Source organism: Asterias amurensis, chromosome 20 (genome assembly GCF_032118995.1).
Source record: "Asterias amurensis chromosome 20, ASM3211899v1".
NCBI classification, from domain to species: domain Eukaryota; kingdom Metazoa; phylum Echinodermata; class Asteroidea; order Forcipulatida; family Asteriidae; genus Asterias; species Asterias amurensis.
This window is the reverse complement of record NC_092667.1, coordinates 14,053,593-14,077,859: the sequence shown is the minus strand read 5'-3', so window position 1 is coordinate 14,077,859 and position 24,267 is coordinate 14,053,593. Positions and strand designations below refer to the sequence as shown.

Genomic DNA, 24,267 nt, shown 5'->3' with positions numbered 1-24,267 from the left:
AGGTGGCAATGTGTGACAACCGCTTTGCACCCCAAACGGCAGCTGTCAGTTATGTATACCAAGTTGTTTATTCTTATACACTTTGGTTTTTGATGATTTTTTTTTTTTTTTTTCGGGGGGGGGGGGGGAGGGTGGGATGAAAGAAAAATGACGTTGCAATCAACAGTCTCCCCGGATGTAGAAATCATCAAGTCTAATTAGAATATAATTGACACAGAGCTTCGTATTGATGGAAACACACTACAGAGACCAGTTTTACGCGACGATGAAAACTAGACATTCCTTCATAAACTTTCATCACCTGCAAAGAATTAAGGCATATCTTTCTAGCATTAACAGTTGAATACTTGCGTTGTCGTTACTGCGAGATAGATTTATAACTCCACACTGACTGTTAACATAAAACTGTACTTATTTCGGATTGGTGATTTATATCCAACAGTCAGCATGATGCTGGGTGAAATTTTAACGATCTCAAAATGACAACCACAGTGAAACTTTGGAATAATAATTAAAAAGCCTCTTAGCGTTTAAAGAGAACAATTAAATGTACAATGAGAGAAAGATACAAGATACAAATAAGCATATTACAAAAAGCAGCTTTAAACAAATAAGTTTTAAACAGAGACTTAAAACATTGTAAAGAATCAACTCAGTTTCAAAATAGCTCACAACTATTTACGTTAATATGAGAAATTATTTCCGCAGAAACTTTACCACTGCATGATATTAAAGATATCAACCATTATTTACTCCATCCTACCACAACATTATTTTGAAGAACCCTTGGTCCACAAACTCTAAACTTAGAAGCAGTAGGCCTACACGCAAAATCGTTCTAGCTGTACATGTTGTATTATCAGCAGATTATTTCAAATATCATATGTTCATCTTGGATCTAGCTTGATTTCAACATGGAGGAATTCCGCCATGGTTTCACAAAGCACTAAGATGAGTATGAATTGAGAATATTAATAGACCCCTTACAGATAGGAAAAAACAATGCATTCTGGGATAGGATGCGATGTTTTGGGATGTTCGTCACGCATAAAACGTGCATATAGCTTACTCGTAAACTCTCCCAGAATGCATCGTAATCACCACTTCCGGTAAAGGGGTCTCTAGTGATTTGTATTGTGACGTCACATGTTGCCTAGTAAAGATAGATTTACTCTTCAGATGTATCTTGGCTCTTTGTGAATTCGTGCACAGAATGTAGCTTTTGTGTTTTATTATCTGTATAACTTACTTTGGCCTTGCTGGTCGATGTGAAAATCCCCCTAAATACGGTTTCCATCGACATGAAAACACAATCTATATAGGGATGAGAGTTAATGCTGACAAAAACAAGTCTGAGACTGGGATCCAGATATTATTAGGAGGTACATTTAAATGATGACATGTCAACCTTTCGATAGCCCCTGGAATTCATAGATTCCATGGAAGCTTCTTAGAACAGTGTCCCCAGTGCTAGAGAAGTAGATCACTACGTATTTACTTTGGAGGAAAGTACAACAATTTATATTACCAGGTAGACTTTGAAAAGTCTGAATTCAGATAGAAGTCTGAAAGAATATCATCCCTGTTCATGATCGCAATAAAAACGACGACAACATCAACAGCTATTTGTGTTGCTGTTTTATTGAACTATTGACGGTCCCATTATCATGACATACTTGAATACTTTTCAATCAACTTATGCCAAGTAAAAAAGAAACATGTTTAGCGTCCCCACCCGCTTCCTTTTTACAGACCGCCACCTTTTTCATTTTTTTTTATGCACATTTTTTTATGCACATTTTTTTATTTTATTTTAATTTTTAAATAGGGTTATTTTAAATGATCTCAGCAAAAACAATCTGAATGTCTTGTCTGAATGCCTCGACTAAATTGTTTCATTTATGTTTTGTGTATTTCAGCAGTAGAACAAACAATGGATATTTGACATTTTAACAAAGAATGGCGGCCATCTTGAAAAAAAAGAAAAAATTAAATAGCCCATCCTCATCCTTCTTTTGAAAAACCCGGACGTGAAACATGTTTTTTTGTTTTTACTCGGCCTTATTCCATCAGAGCTTTAACTCTCCGTCAAGCCCAACCACCCAATTAACAACCCACGGGAAGTTAGGCCATAGAGCGGTTCAGACTATTAATATACAGACCCTTTTACGACGTTGACTAGCATTTGGGGAGCAGTTTTTATATCATATTAATTTCTCATATGCAGGTGTTCATAAGTACATACCTTTTTGTCGCTCCCACGAATATCAGTGGGCGACCCCGCGTATTGTTTGGAGTACCGATTAAACTGTAAATTACACGGCCGATCATTTGGGGAATTACAGCATGCACCTGGTGCTCCTCGGTCTTTGCCAAATCCAGCTTATTATCATAATGCATTTTATTACATTGCATTCGTACTCAGTGTTGTAGTCAGAGGTTAGTAATCTCTCGGTTTTAATGGATCTATCTCAGCAGAATATTTACTGGAAAAAAAGTATTATCTGAATGTAAACCAAGAATCGGGAATTCCAGTTTAACAGAAATATTTGTCTGGCGTTTGTTTGTAAAATCCGTTTTGTAGCCTCCTTGTAAATATATATCGCTTTGTGATATGGTTTGTTTCTGCCTACTGCAGTTCATGTACAGGAACACAGTTTATCCTATCATCCTTGCTCTATGATCCGTAGTTTGTGCCCTCGAAATTTTATCATATATTCCCTCGATATAAGTTCTCTCGAAATAGTGTGGATGGTTGAGGGGGGGGGGGGGGGTTAAGGGCACACTATAATATGAGGAAATTAGAAATTTCTACTGGAGCATTTCAAGGGCGCCAAGGCAGGGCAAAGACCAGGGGCATGAAGGCAATCACCGTCGTTGCCCACGTGCGGTATGATGGGTGGGGTTCTTTTATGGTCATGAGGCAATGTGTGGATGTTCGGATGAGGTTTTCTCATGCATGATGCAACGTTAGGGAGGTAAATGGAGTGGAGGTCTCACCTCAGCCAGGAGTGTTCAATGGGGGGGGGGGGGGGGGTAGTTTATGATTGTGGTGGCAGGTAGATGATTGAAGGATTCTCTTGTGGTCATAGTCACGAGGTTTCGTGTCATAATGTCAACACATAATAATAACTGTTTTAAAGGAACACGTTGCCTTGGATCGGTCGAGTTGGTCTTTGAAAAGCGTTTGTAACCGTTTTTTACAAAATGCATATGGGTAGAAAGATGTTGTAAAAGTAGAATATAATGATCCACACAAACATGCCTCGAAATTGCGTGGTTTTCCTTTTACCTCGTCGACTAACACGTCGGCCATTTATGGGGGTCAAAATTTTGACCCCCATAAATGGCCGACCATGTTAGTTCGCACAGTAGAAGGAAAACCACGCAATTTCGAGGCAAACTTGTGTGGATCATTGTATTCTACTTTTAAAACATCTTTCACACCATATGCATTTTATAAAAAACGGTTACAAACGCTTTTGTTTTGACCAACTCGTCCGATCCAAGGCAACGTGTTCCTTTAATAACAGCTTGAAACACCCTTCTTTTCAAAAGCTTAAAGTCACCTGGAAATAGATTTTTTTTCTTTCAAACATAAGAGTATATGCTTACGAACAATAAAACAATTTTTTTAGTAATTGTTTGTCACGATTTATATGTTTAAAAAATATATAAAGTTGTTTGGGGGGCTGACTCCGCCTACCCCTTTTGTGACGTCATTCAAGGCAGACTTTGCCTGCAATGCGTATAGTAAACACACGTGCAAAGTACATGTACGTCCAAGTCGTGAGTTGGTACATTTCAAAAAGTGTTTTTCTGCATTCAGCAGCAATACACCTGGTCGGCATTGCCGGAAAAAAACATTTTTTTTTTTTTTTTTTTTGAAACGTACAAACTCACGACTTGGTCCGTACATGTACTTTGCAATTGTGTTTACTCTACGCATTACAGGCAAAGTCTGCCTCGATTGACGTCACGAACAGCGCCCTCTCGGGTCGGGGTCTACTCTTAAATTTTTAAATAACATAAGAACTGATTTTTTTTAAACCTTAGTTAACTGTTTATTCACATTCAACTCATCAAAACACATATATTAGTGACAAAAGCTTTATTTTGAAAAAATACCACTTCCAGGTGACTTTAATATACACACAAAGAATATCCCTGTGAGATTTTAAGTTTTCATTGAGCTGTGTACATCTCTGTTTTTTCCCCATCGCAACTTTTGGGTGTGATGATAACATGTCAAACTGACATTCCCAAAAATGAAGTTAAAGCCTCACGACAAAGTTCTGATTCTATGGACAACCATGGAGGAACAGTGGGTCTTGGAGGCGCTGGATACATTGGTAATACTTAAAATAATTGTTAGCTTCCAACCTACTTGGTAACGAGTAATGGGGGGCTGTTAGATAGTAAAAAACATTGTGAGAAACGGTTCCCTCTGAAGTAACGTAGTTTTCGAGAAAGAAGTGATTTTCCACGAATTTGATTTCGAGACCTCAGAGGAGTTTGCAAAGTGTATAAACGGGTTCAACCGTTGACAAAGAAAGCCCAGCCCACTCATGTAAAATCGTATCATGGAAATTAGCAGTTGATGTCCATTGTGGTTGGGAACTTTTCCTGTTGGAATACCATGGAAAAACAATAAATAAACAACAAAATGCCAACAATGTTCGTTTTGTTCCTCATGGTTTTAAGAATGTTGCCGACTAAAGTTTCTTGATGCTTACGACAGCAGATCAAACTAGCACATAAAACGACCCCATACGCTTGTTATGCGATCATTAATTGATTTATTGGGTGACCCTAAGTGACCTTAAAAATCTTAGCAGTTCGTTTACAAGGAATGCTGCACCTGTTACCGTATCATATAACAGTGTTGTGGCACACCCCAGTGGGATTCATGGGTGTGCAACTAGCAGGACTTTGCCCCGTTCTGGCTTCAGGGGCACACAGTCGTGGAAAGATCACGTACTTTGGTAGCCACATTGGCGCCTTTTATGTGTGATAATTTTCTTCCAAAGCTAATTAGTTCGGTCAAGGGTCCAAACTGGTGGAGACGTTACCCTAGTCAGAAGCTGCAATCCAGGGGCGATTGAGTACTACACCCCTTTGGCTAAAAAGCCACACATTATAACACCACGCAGGCACTTGGTGAGGGGTTCGACCACTTGGCTACACTTATGGAGCCTAGCTATACCCTGTGCGCGCACTACGCACGGCCTGATACCTTTTGTGTACCGGCCGTGCTGCATTGTTCACCTGTCAATGAGGCCACGCCCCAAACTCATTTGAATACAGCTGGCACGCGCCAGACCCTGTCATTCAAGTGGCGGCACGCGACATGAACACTTCGCACTAAAGGATTTGCACCGATTTCTCAACGAAGTCACTTTCTCTGGATATCATATTACCAATTTCCTTGAAGGATTTTGGACAACAAAAAATCAAAATAAAATCGGGACAAGTGGATGGGAGATGGCCTCTCCATAGGATGATAAAGATGCCGTGGATATATTGGGCTGAGGACTTTTGCAGATTGCCGATGGGGTTGGAGGATAGTCTCATGGCCGGCCCAAGGGATTTAACCATCGGCAATAGTCCGGCATTTTCTTTCTTTGAATATGGCAGACCTGGACATCTTTTGTTTCCGGAGTTTCGCCTCAATTCGTGGGGAAATCGGCAAAATTTGCACCTGTTTTGAACTCAGGAAAAAGGCCAGTGCCGAACCAGTGATCATGGTCTGCGTGTGGTGTGCCCAGGGAAATCGCATAATTGACACCGATTTTGCGGCCGCGTTTCTTATGGCACATAAGTTATTGAAGGGGGTTCGAGTGCAATGACCACGGGTCTTCAACTTCAAGTCTCATGGATAATTTAACGATGAAGAGTTGTAACCTTTAAACACACGGTAAGTTGGCTTTCGACAGCATTATAAAATTCTCCTTTATTTTACCATAAAGCTGGGCTACTTTTCATAATTTGATCGACTAATAACTTTAAAGTATTTCGTCTTGCAAGCTTGTTAATTAACATTCTAAAGTGCTCATTATGGAGAAGTGCGTTTTTCCGGATGGTTGTTCATTTTGAAAGAAAGTTTCCGGTATTATGGACTATTCACAGACAGTTGTTCGACATTAAACTAAATATTTGGGGCCAAACCATATCCGACGGCCAGAAAAAAACCCCAATCAAACAAATTTAACCACCCAGCATGCAATGACCATTTTATGATCAAGACGGTAAGTTGTCTTCGGTTATGCTTTCTTCACTTGAGCTGTGTATGAAATCATGGAAGCACAGATTCCTCGGCTCTTTATAGTACAAGTCGCATAACCTAGTAATTGCCAGTTATTACTATTTTATTTAGGTGAAAGTACGATTAAGTTCGTGTGGAATGGCATGTATCATTGGTTGCGTGGGAAATTGTCACTATAACTCCATGCCCCATAAAGTTATAAGAAAGTCCCCTTTAATTATGGTCGTCAATAACCACGTGTACAGGTGTATCACTTGCCTAATGACCATGTGTTGACCGAAGAACGTTTATTCCTATATAATATGTTCTTGCATCTCAAGCGAACGGCCTGCAAGTTTTATCACATATCCATTGAAGACGATCAGAGCGTACTGATCGAAACGTCGAGTTGAAACTTACGGTTCTTTTCAGAACCACCAGCTCAATATTAGAGATAACCATTACATGGTGCTGTCGGCTATATCGTATTTCCGTCTTGCAAAGTTTCAAATCCTCCGCCTATATATCCAGAAACGAGGTACAGAGCCGAATCAGTTCGTGCACTGTGGATTAACAGTGTATTAATGCAAAAAGGCAGGATCAGACCCGGTTAAAGATTCTGCAATTTTAATGTAATTTTTTTGAGGAGGGTTGAATCCGGCAAGTGGTGGATCAGATCCGGCCGGGAAAGTGGATTCTGAAAATAATGTGTACAAAAATGCAAAAGTGGACCAGGCACCGCAATTATTCGACCTGGCCGTCTATGGTGTCGCTAGGAGTTGTTTTTCGCTCGTATCGGACGGAGTGATATCTGTGCGTTTATTGTCGATCCTTTACAGTACAATGTTTTTTCCCACATGAAATGGGGTTTGGGGGCACTGCTAGTAAAGCACATCAATTATACAAGTATCTTACATCTTACTTTTTGTGGGCTGTCTTGAGAAACATGAAGTGGCATTGCGAGTTGACTTGTGAGTTTGTTCGGCAAGTAACCTCCATAGTCCATGCACAGTCCACTTTGAGCAAACTGACAGATGATTGCAGCACATTGGGGGTTGCATCAAATTGTCCCCCCCCCCTTGAAGACGAGCAGAGTACTGTTTGAACCGTTGGGACCAACCGGCTCGTTTCAGAGCCAACACTCCTACAAAAACGAATTATTACATGCTTGTATACCTACAAGTTTACTATTATGTATAGTTTATTATTAAACTGTAGGAAGGGTTGTTAGAATATTACACAGTTGTTGTTTCCGATCTGACATGTGGAAGTTTGCATTGACACAAGAAACAAACTGTATTGTCTCTCCATAATAATGGGCTTTCTGTTCAGAGCACTTACCAGACTTTAAAACCAACAACGGTCTCTGGTCCTTACAGAATCATAGAGAAAGGACCACATTTCTCTATCACAGAATTCACCCTCTTCTCAATCAGCTGGACTCAAAAGTTGATAATACAACAAGGGTGTAATTGTGGGTTTCTGGTCACCAGGGGGCACGTTGACGCCACAAGACTCCTTCAGAGAGAAAAGAAACCCATCAGAGGTGAAAGAAAACAGTAGAATTGGACAACGCAGCGAAGGGAGGGCAGTGACAAGTGAGATGGTGAAAGACAAGAACCCTGGAGGGACATGTTTGAAGAGAATGCACGGTACCCCACCACGAAGACATTCTCTTAATTGTTATATATTTTATTATTCGTTGTGGTCTATTCATTTGAATCATAAAACAACCGAAAAGGCTGACACTATTTAAATTGACAAAACGAGTCAATGAAAACATAATATGCATACATATAATTTTTTAGCCTTCGAGGAAGACTCTGCTAGGTCGAAACGTCAGGACCTTTTTAAAACTATTTTGTTTGCATTATACCATCAAAATGTCCTTGTGGTTGGTAGCAGTTTGCAGCAGGTAATTTTGTTTTCTCATTGAAAATATCTTAAGTATACACCAACCTCTTGCAGCAGGTGTGCCACAATAAGTGATTGAAGGGGAACACAAAGTTGTATTTATTTAGTGTTCTGCCTTTCTAAAATGGCTTCATGAAAAAAAACTATAGCTGGAAACTTGCGGGCACAACCATGGAGGGTCTAACTATACAGTTCCTTCATCCACTAACATCGACCATGTAGGCATACACGACTCTTTTTGGGAAAAAGTTCTGTTTCCGAGAAGAACCGGTGTGGTCTTTTCGATTTATGTTTCAAAGTGGAAATCTGACTCAAAGTACGTAAAAAGTACTTTTGGAAATCTGTTTCGCAGCTGTCTGACTGGCCTCTCCAATAAATCTATGGTGAAAATACTTGACTTGCTTTGATCCTTACTGTGTGGTCAGTCCAATCAAGAGCTGTACGTGGAAGTTCAGCTGAAGTTGAGTTGTACAGGAGACGTCTTTATGAAAGTCAGTTTTTGAGAGAGTTCGTAATTTGGGTCCTTTTTCTAGGTGTATTGCCTGTTTCTGTTTCATAGTAAAGACCTCTCACCTATAATGTTGGTTCTATTTTCTTCCTCCATGGTTCTATTCAGCTCACTGATCATGTTCAGTTTCCTGAAACAAGGAGGGCATAGTAGCACTTAAAGGCACTGGATACATTTGGTAACTGTCAGAGACCAGTATTCTCACTTGGTGTATCCCAACAACATATGCATAAGATAACAAATCTGTGAAACGTTTGACTCAATTGATCATCGAAGTTGCAAGAGAAAAAGGACAGAAAAAACAAATTTGTACACAAATTGTCTTGTTTTCAGATGCCTTATATTTATAAAATATTTGAGTGGGAAACTACTACGTTATACTTCAGAGGGAGCCAGTATTTAGTTTTTCTTTTTCTACCACATAGGAAAAGTTGAAAATTACTTCTTAAGAACGATCTCTAACGCTACATTATAAATCTGGACATCTCAAATGACTGATTGATAGATCGTCCTGTGACCTACAGTGCAAAGAATCGTGATTGACTAAAATACCAGTTTGTTTGACTTTAATTATTGAATCAACATTTAGCAAATGGTGTGTTCCAACATGGATATAGCATTAGCAGGTCTGATTCTGATACTTCAGACGGAGGAAGGCGATTGCCTCCAGTGCCCACTGGGCTTGCCTTGGTGCCCTTAAAGTATCCAGGAGAATTTTACAATTTTCTCATGTCATCAGGGTGCCCTTCAAGGAGAAAATGCCTTGGTGCCCTCGCCTTTTCAAAAACGAAGAATATAGCCTACAGGCCTGTATAATTCCACCCTTGCTTCCATTTTATTTTGTACCAACAGCAATTAATGGCACAGATTACATTCCGTCTCAGCATATATTAATAGAGCAATGGCATGAGAGCCTTATTATCATCTAGAGCAAGAAATTGAGAAGATATGTGGGCTCGTGCACCCACACACTCCCAACATGTGGCAGCCCACACCCTCTGCTAGTCCCACTCCACTCACACCCCTCCCTCCCCAGGCTCGCATCCAGCGGCGTCCGACCGTTTCCCGACCCTTGCATTCCAACTGCAAACTTTCAACCTAACATAACTGTTAACCTTGTCAACGAATGTCTTCTGGTTCACAAACCGTTTTGGGCTTGTTGGTGTGAGTGAACATGTACATGTACAAGTGCATTTCCGTGCATGTTTGTCACCATATGATGGACCAAGGGCAAAGTTGAACCATTAGAGGCACTGGACACTATTGGTAATTACTCAAAATAATTGTTGCCATAATTAATAAAAAAAATTACTTGGTAACGAGCAATGGAGAGCTGTTGGTAGTATAACACATTGTGAGAAGCGGCTACGAACAATAAGGGGGGGGGGGGGGGGGCTGGATAAATAACCACAAAAACAAAACAACACCTTTATAAATTATCCGTAAACAGATAAAATGCAAAAGTTTTGGACATTCTTTCTTAGCACCCTAACATTTTGCAGTTACAATCTAAGCCGTCAGAATGAACAATCAAATAACAATAAACAACACAGACAAGAGAAAAAACACGTGCAAAAGCCATGGTCGCAACAAACTAAAACGTACAGCGAAAACAAAATTCAATTTACGAAAAAAAATTAACCGGTGCCGTCACATCAATCTTTCCATCCATTCGCTGGGAGGCACTTTGCTTTGATTATTTTGTTGCGTTCACCCATCTAGCACCTTGGCCCTCTTTTTTTTGTTAATCGGTGCCTGATAGGACTAATCTTAGAGGCATTGTTGACTAGGCACAGGTGTTCACTGGAAGATACCAGACAGGCTGGCGCCTGTAGGGTTATCGAGGTCAACATGGTAAATAGTTCGACCCGCTCCGCTGAGTGCAATACATTGCGGCTCACTCCCCCGGCCGCCTCCCGGACCACGGTGCGCCATTTCTCTCTCTCAGGCTCATTGGGACCTCTCCAAAAGCTCTCTTCAACTTTTGTCAAAAATCTTATCATAGTTTTTCTGTAACTTATTAAAGGTTCCCCCTGACTGGAAAACATTATGGACTTATTTAAATAAGAATCACGTGTTGCAAGACTAAAACACCATAACCAAAATGTAAAGTCAAACTTTATTCCGAAGTTCTGATCAAGAAATGAACGTCCCGAATCTCATTTCGGATGTTCTTTGTTTTGCTGTCTTCTTATAATGATGTTTCTGTTATGAAGTGGTAATTTGGCCAGTCCAAGTATAGTGTTATAACGAACAAGAGTCGCATGTATGAAACCTTTAAGATTTCTTTAAATCATTCATCGACTAGAATGCAGCTACCCGGTGTAAAAAGAAACCCCAAATTCCATCAAACTGCTGTATTAAAATTGGTCATTATTTTGTGCACACAATTAAAGAGAAATGATGTCATCGCCATAGACATGGCATTGTAGCCTACTCTTCCACGTTACTCAGGTGGAATGTTTGTTCGAATCTAGGTCAGCTTAATACCATGATATTTGTTTGATTTTTTTTAATACTATTTTTTATTATTATAATTTAATTTTATTCCATAAGCAATAAAAAACATACAAATACTACGAATCAAAGAAAAAGCATACACAAAAAGACCTAAGGTGCAATAAACGAGAAAACGCTTTTTTTGTGTGCAAGTGAACAATAGTGTTTCCAGGTATTACGAGACCCCCAGAGTTTGTATTCTTCCTTATTGTAAGATTAGGACAGTTGACATTTTCCAGATCAAGATTGTTGACTCGAAGAAGCTTATTGGAGGAACTAAACATTTTGACAGCTTTGTACATCATCCACTGTGTTTAACTTATGAACTGGAGGTACCAAATGAACGTCGTAGCACTACTCCATACCTTAATCATTTTGATTAACTTTTAAAAGCAGGTCAGCAAGTTTTTGAGCGGACGACGTGATGCTTTTTCGTTAGAAGATTGCATTTTAAAATTAAAACTAATTCGCTATGACCGTCCATCGTTATTAATTTTTGAACCCAAAAGTTGATAACGTGTGTTTTTAAAAGACAGAGCAATAACTTTGAAGGAGTTGACTTTAACGAAATTCAAAATAACAGAGTTGTTTAACGACAAGGGCGATTAATCAAAGTTCAACCCTTCAACATGGTTGGTCCTTGCTCTATGGTTCAACATGGTTGGTCCTTGCTCTATGGTTCAACTCAATCAAGGAACAAAACTGCAGCTGAAAGGTTTTCTCCTAGTCCTATAAAAAGGTAGCTTAAAAATGTCTGGGCCTGCAAATGCAACACCCGCTGAACAACCAACGGTCTCTGCAGCTGGCAATGTATCGGCATGGACCACATGTGATTACAGTTGATGGGTAACAATGCTGACAGACGCGGGGTGCTAACGATTTTGGGTACCACTATTTGCAGAACCCTTGAATACCTCAAGTGGGCACCGCTACTTGAGCCCCCAGATAACTTAGTGTAATTTACAGCACAAGGCGCCAGCTTGTCTGGAGGGTCGTGGCGCTACGTAAACTTTCTTGTTCGCACTAAACCCCAACAACAAACGTGCCAAATGCCAGCTGTGCTGTCAAGACCTAGAGCCTGGACGCCGAGCCCGTATTGATTGCACCATAGCGGAGGCGATGGTATTTGGAAACCAATTCTTCCGTCCATTACGAGCCTTTTACAAAACCGTGTGAAAAGTGGGTTTCGTCTTAAGCTGTGAAGACTAACTTCTCTATTTGAAGATTTTGTATTAACGATTTTAAGAAAAACATCCAAGAAGAGTCTTTACTTAAATATTAATAATGATACAGACACACTAGTAATTGTAATTCACAACTGCAAAGTTTTAGGGTTTGGTTGGACAAATTAAACGATTTTTAATTGATGTTTTGTTGGAGTCCAGTTTGGGAAAACACATTAGCAATTTGTAATTACAGAACTTTGGTTTGGGTTAAATAAATAAATAAAAACCTTTAATAATTGGAGTCTAGTTATGGTTAACTTTTTAAAGAAATACCGACTGATGTTTTTTCTCAAAGTTCGCGTAATTGTACTTTCATTTCCAAAGCACCGCAGATACACATAATATTGCCTTAAATGTCATCAGATAGGAAGCACACTCCATGTCAGTACAACCATGGTACAACCATAAAGGTAGGGCTGCCCAACACCACACGCATTACAGAAGCTGCCACAGGTTAAAACAGCGGGGTGTCAGTGGTGACTATAGACATTTTAAACACGCCTAATTTATTCACATAGTTTACTAGCAAATCAATTCAACATATCACTTTTTTGGGTGACAGAAAACACTCCGAAAAAAAAAAAATTCCCCAGCAAAATCCGGGTGTGAAACTATGTCCTTGCTGACTTATTGACGAGGGTTGATAATTAGCGTAGAAAAGAAGTACGCAGATTGCAGGTGTGCCTGCGCGAACTGACACCGGTTCGGAGGTGGCGATTTAAAAACCTATTTATCACCTCTCAATGGCGTGTAAGTAATTGACTGAAGCGCGGCACCCTTGTGTTCCACTTTGATTGACAGGGCGGTTGCTGGGGCGACCGCCATCTTGTCGCCAGCCTGTACGCAGTGAGAATGGGTGACGTCACACGGCCGGCGCCGGTCTGGCTGAACGTTCTGTTGTTGATTGTAGCTAACACTCACCAATTAATCACGTGTCAATTCTTATTCAGATCTTTATGCGAAAGATACACAACCGCACTGGGCCCAGATGTTCAACACCGGCTCCTAAACAGCTAAATCTCTTTTGGGGTGAGGATAAAAAACCCAACCTCAGAAAACCCCCCAGAGAAACAAGGTTTTTTGGCTTATTTTTTTTCTTTCCAAGTGAAAACCGAGTGAATTTTGAAAGCAAATGTGTGGTTGTAGACATTAAAAGGGGCGTGTAGATGTTCGGAGATCGGTAAAGTCAGCTTTGGCCCCATATGCCGCAGGGTAATGCTGATTGACATAGGGGGCGTACAGCTCCAACCTGATTGGTCAATACGGTGTCACTGCTGTCAGTGCGCTCATAAAGTTCCCACAGTCGGCTTGCCATAATTAATCAGTTTGCGCACGCTCATTGGTCGAGAGCGTGTTTCGGCATTAGATCAATGCAGCCAGCTGATGTGAAATTTGTGTACAGATAACTCGTAGCAAGCATCAGATGTGTAGGATAGCCTAGTCGTGGATGGTTGAGACGAGAAAATCCACGGCCATTACCACACTGTGTTAAAAACCTAAATACTTCCATCTCTCACTTCAAAATCGAAGTTACTTCGCCAGTATATTTTTGACACTTGCGCAGGGATTATTACCCACGTTAAGTATGAAGACGACACTTGGTGGTCATCAGAGCAGCTTGCCTCTTGCTTCCCAATCTCACCTAGCAATGCATCGAACACGACCAGCAGAGGATAGTGGGATAAAGGGACACGGTCCCAATCACACCTCAACGACGATGATGAGGACATCAAAAGGTAGCGCTGCCTTCAACTACACCATGCATGACTGTTACGAGAAACTCAAACAGCTTGTCCCAACCATACCTAAGAACAAGAAAATCACAAGAGTTGAGATTTTACAGCATGTGATTGACTATATACAGGACTTGCAATCAGCATTGGAGTCGCACAACATCAATATGAGGACGACGCAGGTCTTACCTGGAGCAAGTAGGACGCCGTTTACAACTCTCACACCTCAGCAGAACCTCGGCGATATGTTGAGCGGTTTGGCAGACCTCGAAAACTGCGACTGGCAGAAAGTGAGTGATTTAAATTCCCTTAGTACCTCAGTTAAATTGTCCATTGAGGTAGAATCCTACCTCCATGAGTTGTTCATGTTGTTATGCTAGACTAGAGGAGCGAAACCGATATTTTTTTAGTATTTGAAGTACATTTTAATTTCTGTTTGATAAGTATAATTTACTTCCTTCATTCATCATGATATTATGAGAAGGCGATGTTATTTTGTCATGTAATAATTTCAACCAGAATTGTTGCGAAATACGGTGCTTCCCTTTACCTTTCACTTCCGAGGAAACCCATGGCTGCCATCCTGTTCAATACGTACATACAGTACATCATGATGATGCGTATGCATTATATTATGTTGATGTGATGGATGATAGCTCATCTGACATGGTCAGGCGAATTTCCATAGTCATTACACCATTATGATAACTACTGCGTTACCATGACGATACAGAAGTCGTCATGGCCGCTTGTTTTTCAGGAAACCCAAAAGTGAAATTGAATTAGGATTGAGCCTCCTTGGCTAGGGGTAGGGGTGTGTTGTTGGTTAGAGACGAGATGCGCGGCACACATTACAGTCTTCAGGAGGAAGGAGGAAGATCTGAGGATAGATAGATGATCTTACACACGTTGCTTGCGCGGGTGGTCGTGGAGGAGAGGGAGGGAGAGGTGGCGAAATGGTTAAATTCTACACATTATACCAGCCATTCAGAGAAGAACCTGATCCGTTACCATGACAATACACTGGCATGTTTGTAATTTATTATAATTATATGAAATGTTATTGAAGATCGTTACGTTGCCTTACACCGTCTCTCTCCAGAGTTACTCAACTTATGCATAATTATATGATGGAAATCAGGATTGAAAAAAGCCTGAATTTGGGTTTCCACTCGGTCCCAATTGTTTAATTTATAAAGTGTGTCAACAAGTGCGTCGCCCATCTAAACTTGGTAGAGAGACAAAAACACAATTGGGTCTGGCATGGCGTGCTATGTTTTGCTGTTTCTGTTTGTCTTGTTCCATTGCTCTGCGGTAAAAGGATAACCATCTATACCAGACAGAATGAACCTTTCCTCTTCCTCCATGATGTGTACAAGGAAGGAAATGGGACAGCCTTTATCTAGAGGAACACATCAGTCACTGCCTTCCTTAGGAAACCCCTCATAGTTCAATGACCGAGCCGGGGGGGGGGGGGTGATGGTTGACCAACAAAATAAATAATTTGAACTTCTCTCTAACCTTTTTATGAAATGTACATTGCCCCGAATATGACCCTAAAATAACCCTCCGTCTCCGAGGAATCGCTGGAACAAACTATAAATGGCACCTGCCGTATGTTTTCAAGACCCTCCAATTGGTCATGCTAATAATCTATCAACCTCCTCAAGCAGCACTAAGATGGACGGAGGGACGCTATAAATTATTCCCAAAGTTGTGAATCTGTCAAGACGCTTTTGGGGATGGTAGTCGAGGATGATAAACACAACAGTGTCTGAGTTTTTTTTTTTTTTTTTTTTTTTTGTGGGGGGGGGCATTTTGTAGACAGGAACAGGCTAGTGATTGTCAATCACTATCAAGCTGCCCTACTCGGGTCAAACGACCACTAACTTCCCATTGGTTGTCGGGTCCTTCGACGCCTCTGGCCTGGCGACGTTGAAGAGGACGTACCATGGTGGTCCACATGTGCCACTTGTTTGATTTATTTACCGAGAAATTACGAGCTGTTTGTAGAAAATGTTCGGCCGCTGTCCGTGCTGGCGCCAGTAACTACTACTATCAGGGTTGATGTAAGGACATAACCTTAGTTTTGTTTTCAACATCGAAAGTGTTGATCAAAAAATAAAATTGAACCTTCAAGGAATGTACGAGTTTTGCAATATCTCTTCTCATATTCTATAATTGGAATGTGTATTGTTTTAAGAGTACGCGCTTTGTTTTATCAGTGGTTTAGCATTCTTGGGATTTGTAGCTAATTATGCACGAAGTTTGTTATCGAAACTATGCAAAGATTCGATTGCACTGGTGGTGGAAATGACATGCCGTGACATATCTGCCTGATTATCGTTGTACTTCGCTTCTGATTTGCAAAGCATGGCCAAACATCTGGTTGAACTGTACCTATAGTGGCAGGAATATCAGAGAGTTATTTGTAAAATTCGAGTATCGGAATCCATCACCATGGGGTAGCTACCCAACGGCTGTAATGGCTGAGCTGATTCTTCAGCTTTATCATCCTTTAACTGTCAATGACAGTTGTTCTACAGCGGTGTATGATGAGAGCTTGGTCGTTTCCTTGTTCCTTACTTGCTCTGAAGATATTGTTTTTGTACAGCCACCGATTTCACAAAGAGTTAGGACTCGCCCTTTCTCGAGTTTGGACGAGTGACTCGTCCTAACTTAGGTTTTATCTTAAGGTATGCATGCAACAGTGCAGGGTTATTGGGACTCGTCCTAAGTCCTAAGATTACTCTTAAGTTGGGAAGAGTTTTGTGAAAACGACGGCTGTGACTGGTATAGAGCTGACAAAATAGATACAGACAGTGTTCATGTTTGGTGTGAACAACCATATATATATATATATAGGCCTACATGAAAGTACAAGACTTGGAAAATAAAGACTTGGTCCATCTAAGTGAGTCGGGAAATAATGGTGGGGAACAAAACATGCGCAATTTGTAGCATGTAACAACCCAAATCAGCTGTGTTTTTACGGTTTTCAGAAACAGTTTTCTCGAATAGGCCTCTATAACTTTATTTTCGGAAAATGACTCAACTTTCAGAAGAAAATACTTCACCGAAACAATACACCAAATGCCAGTCAAGAGAACCAACTAAACGATTCACTTCAAGTGACCAGACTGGCCTAGTTCAGTCTAAAAAGAATCTCTTTTTCATTTGAAATATGGAGCAGTGAAAAAGGTAATGCCATGCTATCGGGTCTTGCTGGCCAGTCACTAAAATAGTTCAGGGCAAACACTACAATCGCTCTGACACGTTGTAATAAGGAAATCATGGTTTTATTTCCATTTTGGGAGAGTTTTGAAGGTGTGAGAATACCCACTTACCACACCCTTCTTGGTCAATATTTCCCCTCGCATAGATAAATAAATTGTTGATAAGACAAATGAAAGAAAACGATGCATTGGTGTGTTTGGGGTATCGTCTTCAATTCCCTTCAATGCTATCAATCGATCGACAAGACACAACAACCAATAGTTATTTCAAAGATAACAGCTTGCTTGAAGAAGCCAGACTGGTAATTACATTATTGGTGGTCCTTCACCCCATTTCAAATCCATTTCTATCGATTATTTGGAAACTTTCTTGGAGAGATAATCGAGCTCCCATTCCAGTCCAAGGAACCGATTATATATTGGAACTAAAGACGCCAGTACACCTGATAATACGCAGCACTGCACGGCAACTGTACACTAGTTGCTTGCCAAAGCTTGACCCAGCTAGCTGCAATCACTTTTTGAAAAAGTGAAAAAATTTTGTGTCAAATTTTAAACTGAAAATATTATTTTGGTTGTACCTTTGTTAGAAGCATCCATAACTTGGCTCGCGCATTTTCGTTGACTGGGTCTGCATTTTTATATTGCAATATATTTTGTAGACGGAGTATCGCATAGCTAAATTGGCGTCGAACTATCGTGGGAAAGTCATATCATGTGGTTTCGGCTATCTCGAGAATGCATAGCCTGGTGTGCAGTATCAACAAACACAGTGTTTCGGAATAATATTGAATCTAACACTTTCATAGAGGTTATGAAAACTTAGCTTCAATGCAGACAACAATAATTGTTCCCACTTTCTTATTTATACTGATATGTGGATGATTTGAGCGAAGAGGGAGACGTGGGAACCAGGCTAAGTTTGTGGTTTAGAGACGAATGGGTGTGTCATGTACTCGTTTTGTCATATTATTGAAAACATGTTCTGAAAACACACCACGTGTACATTAAAGTGTCGGTCAGAGTGGAGTGTACACGGTTTTAGAGAGTTGGCTACTTAGGGTAAAATTGGAAACGAAAGTTTTCGTTGGTGTCGGGCGGGAATCAAAAACATAAACCAATTCTTATTACTTCCTTGTCTTAACAGTACAACATCTGTACATGTCTACACTGCAACAAGTGTACAACACAAAAGTTATACCCACTTTTTAAACACGTTTAAATGATAAACATGGTTATCATTTTGACACCTGCTCAAGTCAAAATGGTTTATAGCATTCAATACACACACGAATCTAAACATGTTTCAGGTTATACCGTTTATTGTTTGAAACAAGTGGGTAGGACTACAAAACTTTATGCTTAAAAATGTACTGAAATTCAAAACGCTGTTTTTAGAGTGAACGTTACAATGATTTTGTCAAAGTGTGGTTTTGTATAAGTATGCGACTTGTGGTGTATTTGTGGGCTATTCACCATTTATGTAAATGCTAGCATATTCTTCCTTCAATCTAAGCGTAGTCAATCAATCACAAATTTACTCCATAAAAAAGACACCGACACGCCTATAGTGCTGGTGATCCAAACATGTGTCCACTGTTTTCGCGTTTTGTTTAGCCTCGTGCACCCGTTTGAGAAATATATTCTAGTATTGTTTCCTTGTGACTTGGTTTCACTTCAGATTAAATAAACCTTTTTATAATTGAATGTCGAGGCAGCTGTCATTATGGATAATAACCGTGCAGCTGCAGAGAGAGTAGCCTACAAACCACGCATTTTTTACGACTTCCTGCTCGCAGCTTTCTGAACTGTAAGTTTCGATCTTCAGAAATAATTCCTTTTTAGGAACTGCGCCATTATTTATTCTACCAGGAACAGGTGATCTCTCAATCGCTGTAATTATTGCTAAACCAAGTTTCGGATGGCATAGTTAAATGACACTCTTTTTAAGTTTTCGATTCGTATTTTTTATTCCCTTTGCAGACACTATTAAGTTTAACATCAGCTGCGAGAGGAACAAAGCTTCACCCGTATGAAACACCAGAGAGCTCCCCCGAGTCGATGTCTGCGTGTAGTAGTTGCTAACACCATTTCTACAATTGTACATATTTGTTGTATATAGGGAAAAAGGTTAGTTGATATCGAAATATCATATACATACATACCTCAAAGGTGTTACAACAATAATTACACATATTAAGTCGTTGAATTCTAGCGAAGTAACAGAGAGCTGCAAACCTTCTCGACAATTTACCATGAAAGCAAAATTGAACCTGAATTTACCCGTTTTGCTTGCGAGTGATACGGTTTGTAAAAGATGTTTTTATTTGCGCAGTTGAGTATTACCTCAAGTTCAAGTAAAAATTGAAAACACATCTGTGTATCTAGTTGAAAAAGATTCAGTTCTAAAAGGTAGCCAGATCATTATGTGCATGTCTCTATAGTCTTCTGATGTTTTCTTTGCAATGTGTGACTAGTTTAGTGTCTACATTTTCGGCCTTAAAATAGGTCACTGTAACTGTATCTTAAGGTACATCATGACACCATTGTTTTTAGGATGAAGAAAACGCTGTTAAGTTTTGTTTCTTCAGAAAACATGATGAATGATTTATATTACCCTCAAGTTGGGACACTTTGGGCGCATACTTGGAATTCTCTGTCGACGATAAATTATGAATGCATTGATATATTTTCTGTTTTCATATCCAGTCGGCTGTGAAATTGAGCCACGCTCTATTGCAGATAAATAAATTGCCTGAACTCACACATAAACATTGGTTTTTATATTCCCCGCCCACTTCTTGGGTAAATCTCGACAAGCCATGTCGTTAAAACTACGTTGCTTGCTAGAAAGTGTCCTAACTCTCGGCTCAATTGCGATGAAAGAGTTAATATTACTGTTAGAAAAAATCAAACAAATAGTTCAGACAGAAATGAGAATAAAATAGTAATGAGTAATATTTGATCAGACGTACTATTTGTTTTCCAATATCAAGGTGAATTTTAAAGCACCTGTCCCTTTAACCTATATCTCTTGATTAATCTGTTTTCTTCTTGTCTTTTCTCTTTCCCCACTGCAGCTGTAAATATCTGAATTGTCTTTATACATAAATCTTATACGTGGTCCAGTATCGTCGCTCTGCATAAATGGAAGGATAGCTGACGCATTGCCTCCGCTCAGACCGTGGGTTGCTTGTTGGTGACGCTCCATTGATGTCATGGGCAAGATGGAGGTGTTATGTACCCGCACCTCTGGCTGCTATCTGGGTACCCGTAGAGCTACTCCACCAGCGCAAGACGACTACTGCAATCATGCATTATTTATAATATCAAATCAGTCGGTTTCAAGAACTAGACATACATTATTATAAAAGTACATGTGTTTACGGTGTTTTCAGCGTAGCTTGTTAACACTTTACTAAACTTGGCGCTACAAGTACTATTTCTTTTTCTATTTTAATAGTATATTACTATAGTGACCTGATCAACAAAATCTTGAAGACGTTCGATATATTTGAACACAATTGCCATTGAAGATCAGTACATATAGTTGTTCACTTTATTTTAAAAATATAAAATAAAATAAAAACGACCAATGTTTTTGGACCAACACTCTCATCTTGCATAAAGTATTAAATTATGTTAAATTTTATTATATGCTGTGTTTGTCAGGAGCTTGGTACATGTTAAATTTCAACTGAAAGAATATAGCTTACCAATTGTCCGTCCTTAACTGAATGATTGCGTGTCATTATCGACTCGGGGAAAAAAACAAAAACAGATTTAGTCTTAAGTTGATCTCTCTCTCTTTTGTACTGATAAGTTGGGCGTCACTTTTGTTAGATTCTGTCCAACCCTTTTTGTAATTGACTTCGCTGAAATTGGGAGAGAGTTGCCACGCTAACATCATGTTTACAGCCGGGCCTATTACGATATTTTTGTTATGCTTACCAAAATGGCTTATCTTATTGAACTCACTCGAGAGTGTAACTTGCGAACTAAATTTACAAACAGTACAACCAATAGCATTACATGTGCTGTATATTCATTTAAACGTCATGTACATGTACACCGGTGTGTGATAGCACTGTATACTCAGTACTTTCCCGAGTTCTGTGAACACAAATCACATGCAATATTAGCATTATGTTAATTAAGCTGTTAGCACTACTTAAAAATTGAAGGTTTATATTGCGCGTCCGCAACCATTCTGTTTGTGTAATGTAGGCTTTTTTAAGCAGCTATGTGAAATTGGGTCATAACCATTATTAGAGATGCGGTTTTGATTTCTTCATCGTCTCGTAAAAGATTGTTGAAATATTTTAAAACCAGAGTTTTCCCCTTCCATTTGTGTGACTGAAACCAGGGTATGGTCTGTGTTTATGTCACCACTTTGGAGGTCACTCTGGTGATGACGAGGGCAATGCACGGACTCAATAGAGGGCCTTGATGGTGACAAGCCAAGCAGATGATTGTCGCTGTGATCCCTTAGGACGTCCTTGTGCCCAAGACAATCAGATGGTTTCAATTTAACTGTTCAACATGACACGATGGCCTTGCGAGACCTAAAACCCATGTGATACTCTGGTCAGAGTTCTGCTACTGAATTTCTATAGTGTGTACAATTGTAACAACTGGGTGTGGTTAAGAGACAATGGGTGTTGGGTAGTGTTGAATTCTTGCGCTGTGGGTGTGTTACAAAACTAAATGTAAACGGGAGGACCACTTAAAACAAAATCATCAATCAATCAATCAATCATTCTGATACATGTAAATTTAAAGAAAAATTTAATTGCTCTTAAACAATAAAAAGAAACTTGTGGTTAAACAATATTTGTATGTGTTCTTAAGGTGCCAACCGAAGAAGACGATCCTTGCCTGATACAAGGCCTGCCCCCCCCCCCCCCCGTCACGAGGGTTGACATCTACTCTGTACTCGACTAATAGCTACTACCAATTCAGTTTTCTAGATGCTATATTTTTCATACCTCTTAAAATATTAAACCTATGAAAGAAACCTTTCTCTGTTGCCACTACCTTGATCACTGTTTAATTGTTTTAATGACTGATATTTGTTATGGATGTAATATTTTTATGTTCGAGAAGTGTTGCATTTTCTTGTGGGGTATGTTGATGCTGTTGTTCTTTTGACGTGTTGAATCACGATGAGGGTCGGTTTTTATAAAGTGAAAGTACGTGGTCATATGGTGTCTCGTCGTTGACGTAATTTAATTGTTATGTTATGTCTACTTGTAAAATGGTTGTTACAAAGAAATTAAACAAAATAATACAAAACAAAATTCAAACAATTGCATTCGTGTCTTTTTGTGGTTGACATTTTCCCCCGTTTTTATGACAATGGTACATGTACGTGTACATTCTGTGTTTAAGGGTTTGAGATTTATGTGATTTCTCATGACTTAACTCGGATCTTTCTCAAAATATATTTAGGCCCTCAAAATATTTTTGAAAAGAAGTAAAGCAATCGTTCAAAGAACAATGAAGTACATGACTGTACACGCATATCACATTGTGCCCAAACATTTTGTTGTCTCCAGGAAGTCGTCCACTTCATAGTTTTAAGATCTGTATCCAGAACTGAGATATTGCCTCAATGCCAATCTTGAAACTTGTGGGCTTACAGTACTTCGTTTTTGAAAGGGCAGGGGCACCAAGGCATTTGCTCCTTGGTAAAGGGCATCCTAAGAGGAAATTGTTAACTTCCACTTAAGCAATTCTAGGGCACAAAGGCAAACCAGGGGGCATGGAGGCAATCGCATTTGTTGTCAGTGAAGTACCAGGCCTGATGCTGTGAATAGATGTATGTGGCGGAATTGGGCTACAAAAACCTAATAATCGCTAATTGGGTTTTAGGGCGCGGCGCGAAAGAGGACGTCTGTTTTTTAATCACTCTATACTTCGCTCCCCTTCTCTTGGAGTTGATCCCACCGCACGGCATCTGTGCACCGTCCATGATCGGACCAGAGACACCAAAGAACACAGCAAAATAACAAAAATGTGAACATCTGGGCCGTTCCGCTAATATAAACTCAATTTCAGAGAGAGAAAATTCTTCCATCTGTTAGTGTGTACCAGGTACCCGTACTGTAGAAAGAGCGAACCGTCCCATTTACTATGCCGCAACCGGACGAGTCTGGTCGTAGAGGGCGCCGTTTAGCAATTTACTCATGTGACTTGTATGAGTTCAGTAAAAAATAATTTCCACTCTTCAAAGGGATAGGGAAAACAGGACCTATAGTTGGTCATCAACTCCGAAAGAAATTGGAGCAATGACTTACACACTGTTTTAGAAAATAAACTGTGCTGAAAATTGTTTCAAATTGTATAAATTAATTATTAATGTTTCAATTCGCTGTCCATTCAGAAAGGACAAAAATACTGGAATTTCCTTCTTAATAAAGCAAGAGCCGTACGTTAATACGTCAATTTTTAATATCAGATGAATTTGCCCACCATGATAATATCTTGACAGAAAGCAGTGCAAGTTGCCGCTTACTGAAAATGTGTAGGCTGTCTCTTTTGTGTACGGTTAACCATTTCCAGAGTGATGCATTATTCCTCCCCCACATCCCACTTCAACACAGTGCCCGACTTGTAATGTATCCGAACCCCGTATCGACTGAATCTACAATATGCTCCCTACAAACCACAAGAGAAAACGCTGGATGCATTTCATTCCTTAGCAACAATGATTATTCCTGCCTCATTATGATGATGAGAGCAGAAAAAGCATAGCCCTTCGCGCCTGCACAAACCAAGGCGCAATATGTCATCCCCACTAGCGCCAGGTTGTGTCGTGCATTTGCTCAAATTGGACAAGATTTCTCATGGGTTCTTCCGTTCAATTCACTCTAATGGAGGTTCGCGTATCGCCAGAATGTCCAAC

The 24,267-nt window shown here is 39.9% G+C and overlaps 1 protein-coding gene across 1 annotated transcript; it reads left to right on the top strand.

The window, feature by feature from the left end:
* The first annotated feature begins 13,712 nt into the window (after window positions 1–13,712).
* LOC139952509 (DNA-binding protein inhibitor ID-2-like) lies at window positions 13,713–20,825 on the top strand. Its single transcript, XM_071951657.1, has 3 exons — window positions 13,713–14,414; window positions 19,344–19,490; window positions 20,441–20,825. The coding sequence occupies exons 1-2, from the start codon at window positions 13,977–13,979 to the stop codon at window positions 19,443–19,445; spliced, it is 540 nt and encodes a 179-aa protein (XP_071807758.1). The 5' UTR covers window positions 13,713–13,976; the 3' UTR covers window positions 19,446–19,490; window positions 20,441–20,825.
* The last annotated feature ends 3,442 nt before the right edge of the window (window positions 20,826–24,267 follow it).

Excerpts from the sequence above, each read along its gene's own strand:
- LOC139952509 (XM_071951657.1), top strand. The coding sequence starts at position 13,977 with ATGAAGACGACACTTGGTGGTCATCAGAGCAGCTTGCCTCTTGCTTCC. Across the intron at positions 14,415-19,343 it reads AAAACTGCGACTGGCAGAAA|ACACTATTAAGTTTAACATC; the intron begins GTGAGTGATTTA and ends TTCCCTTTGCAG.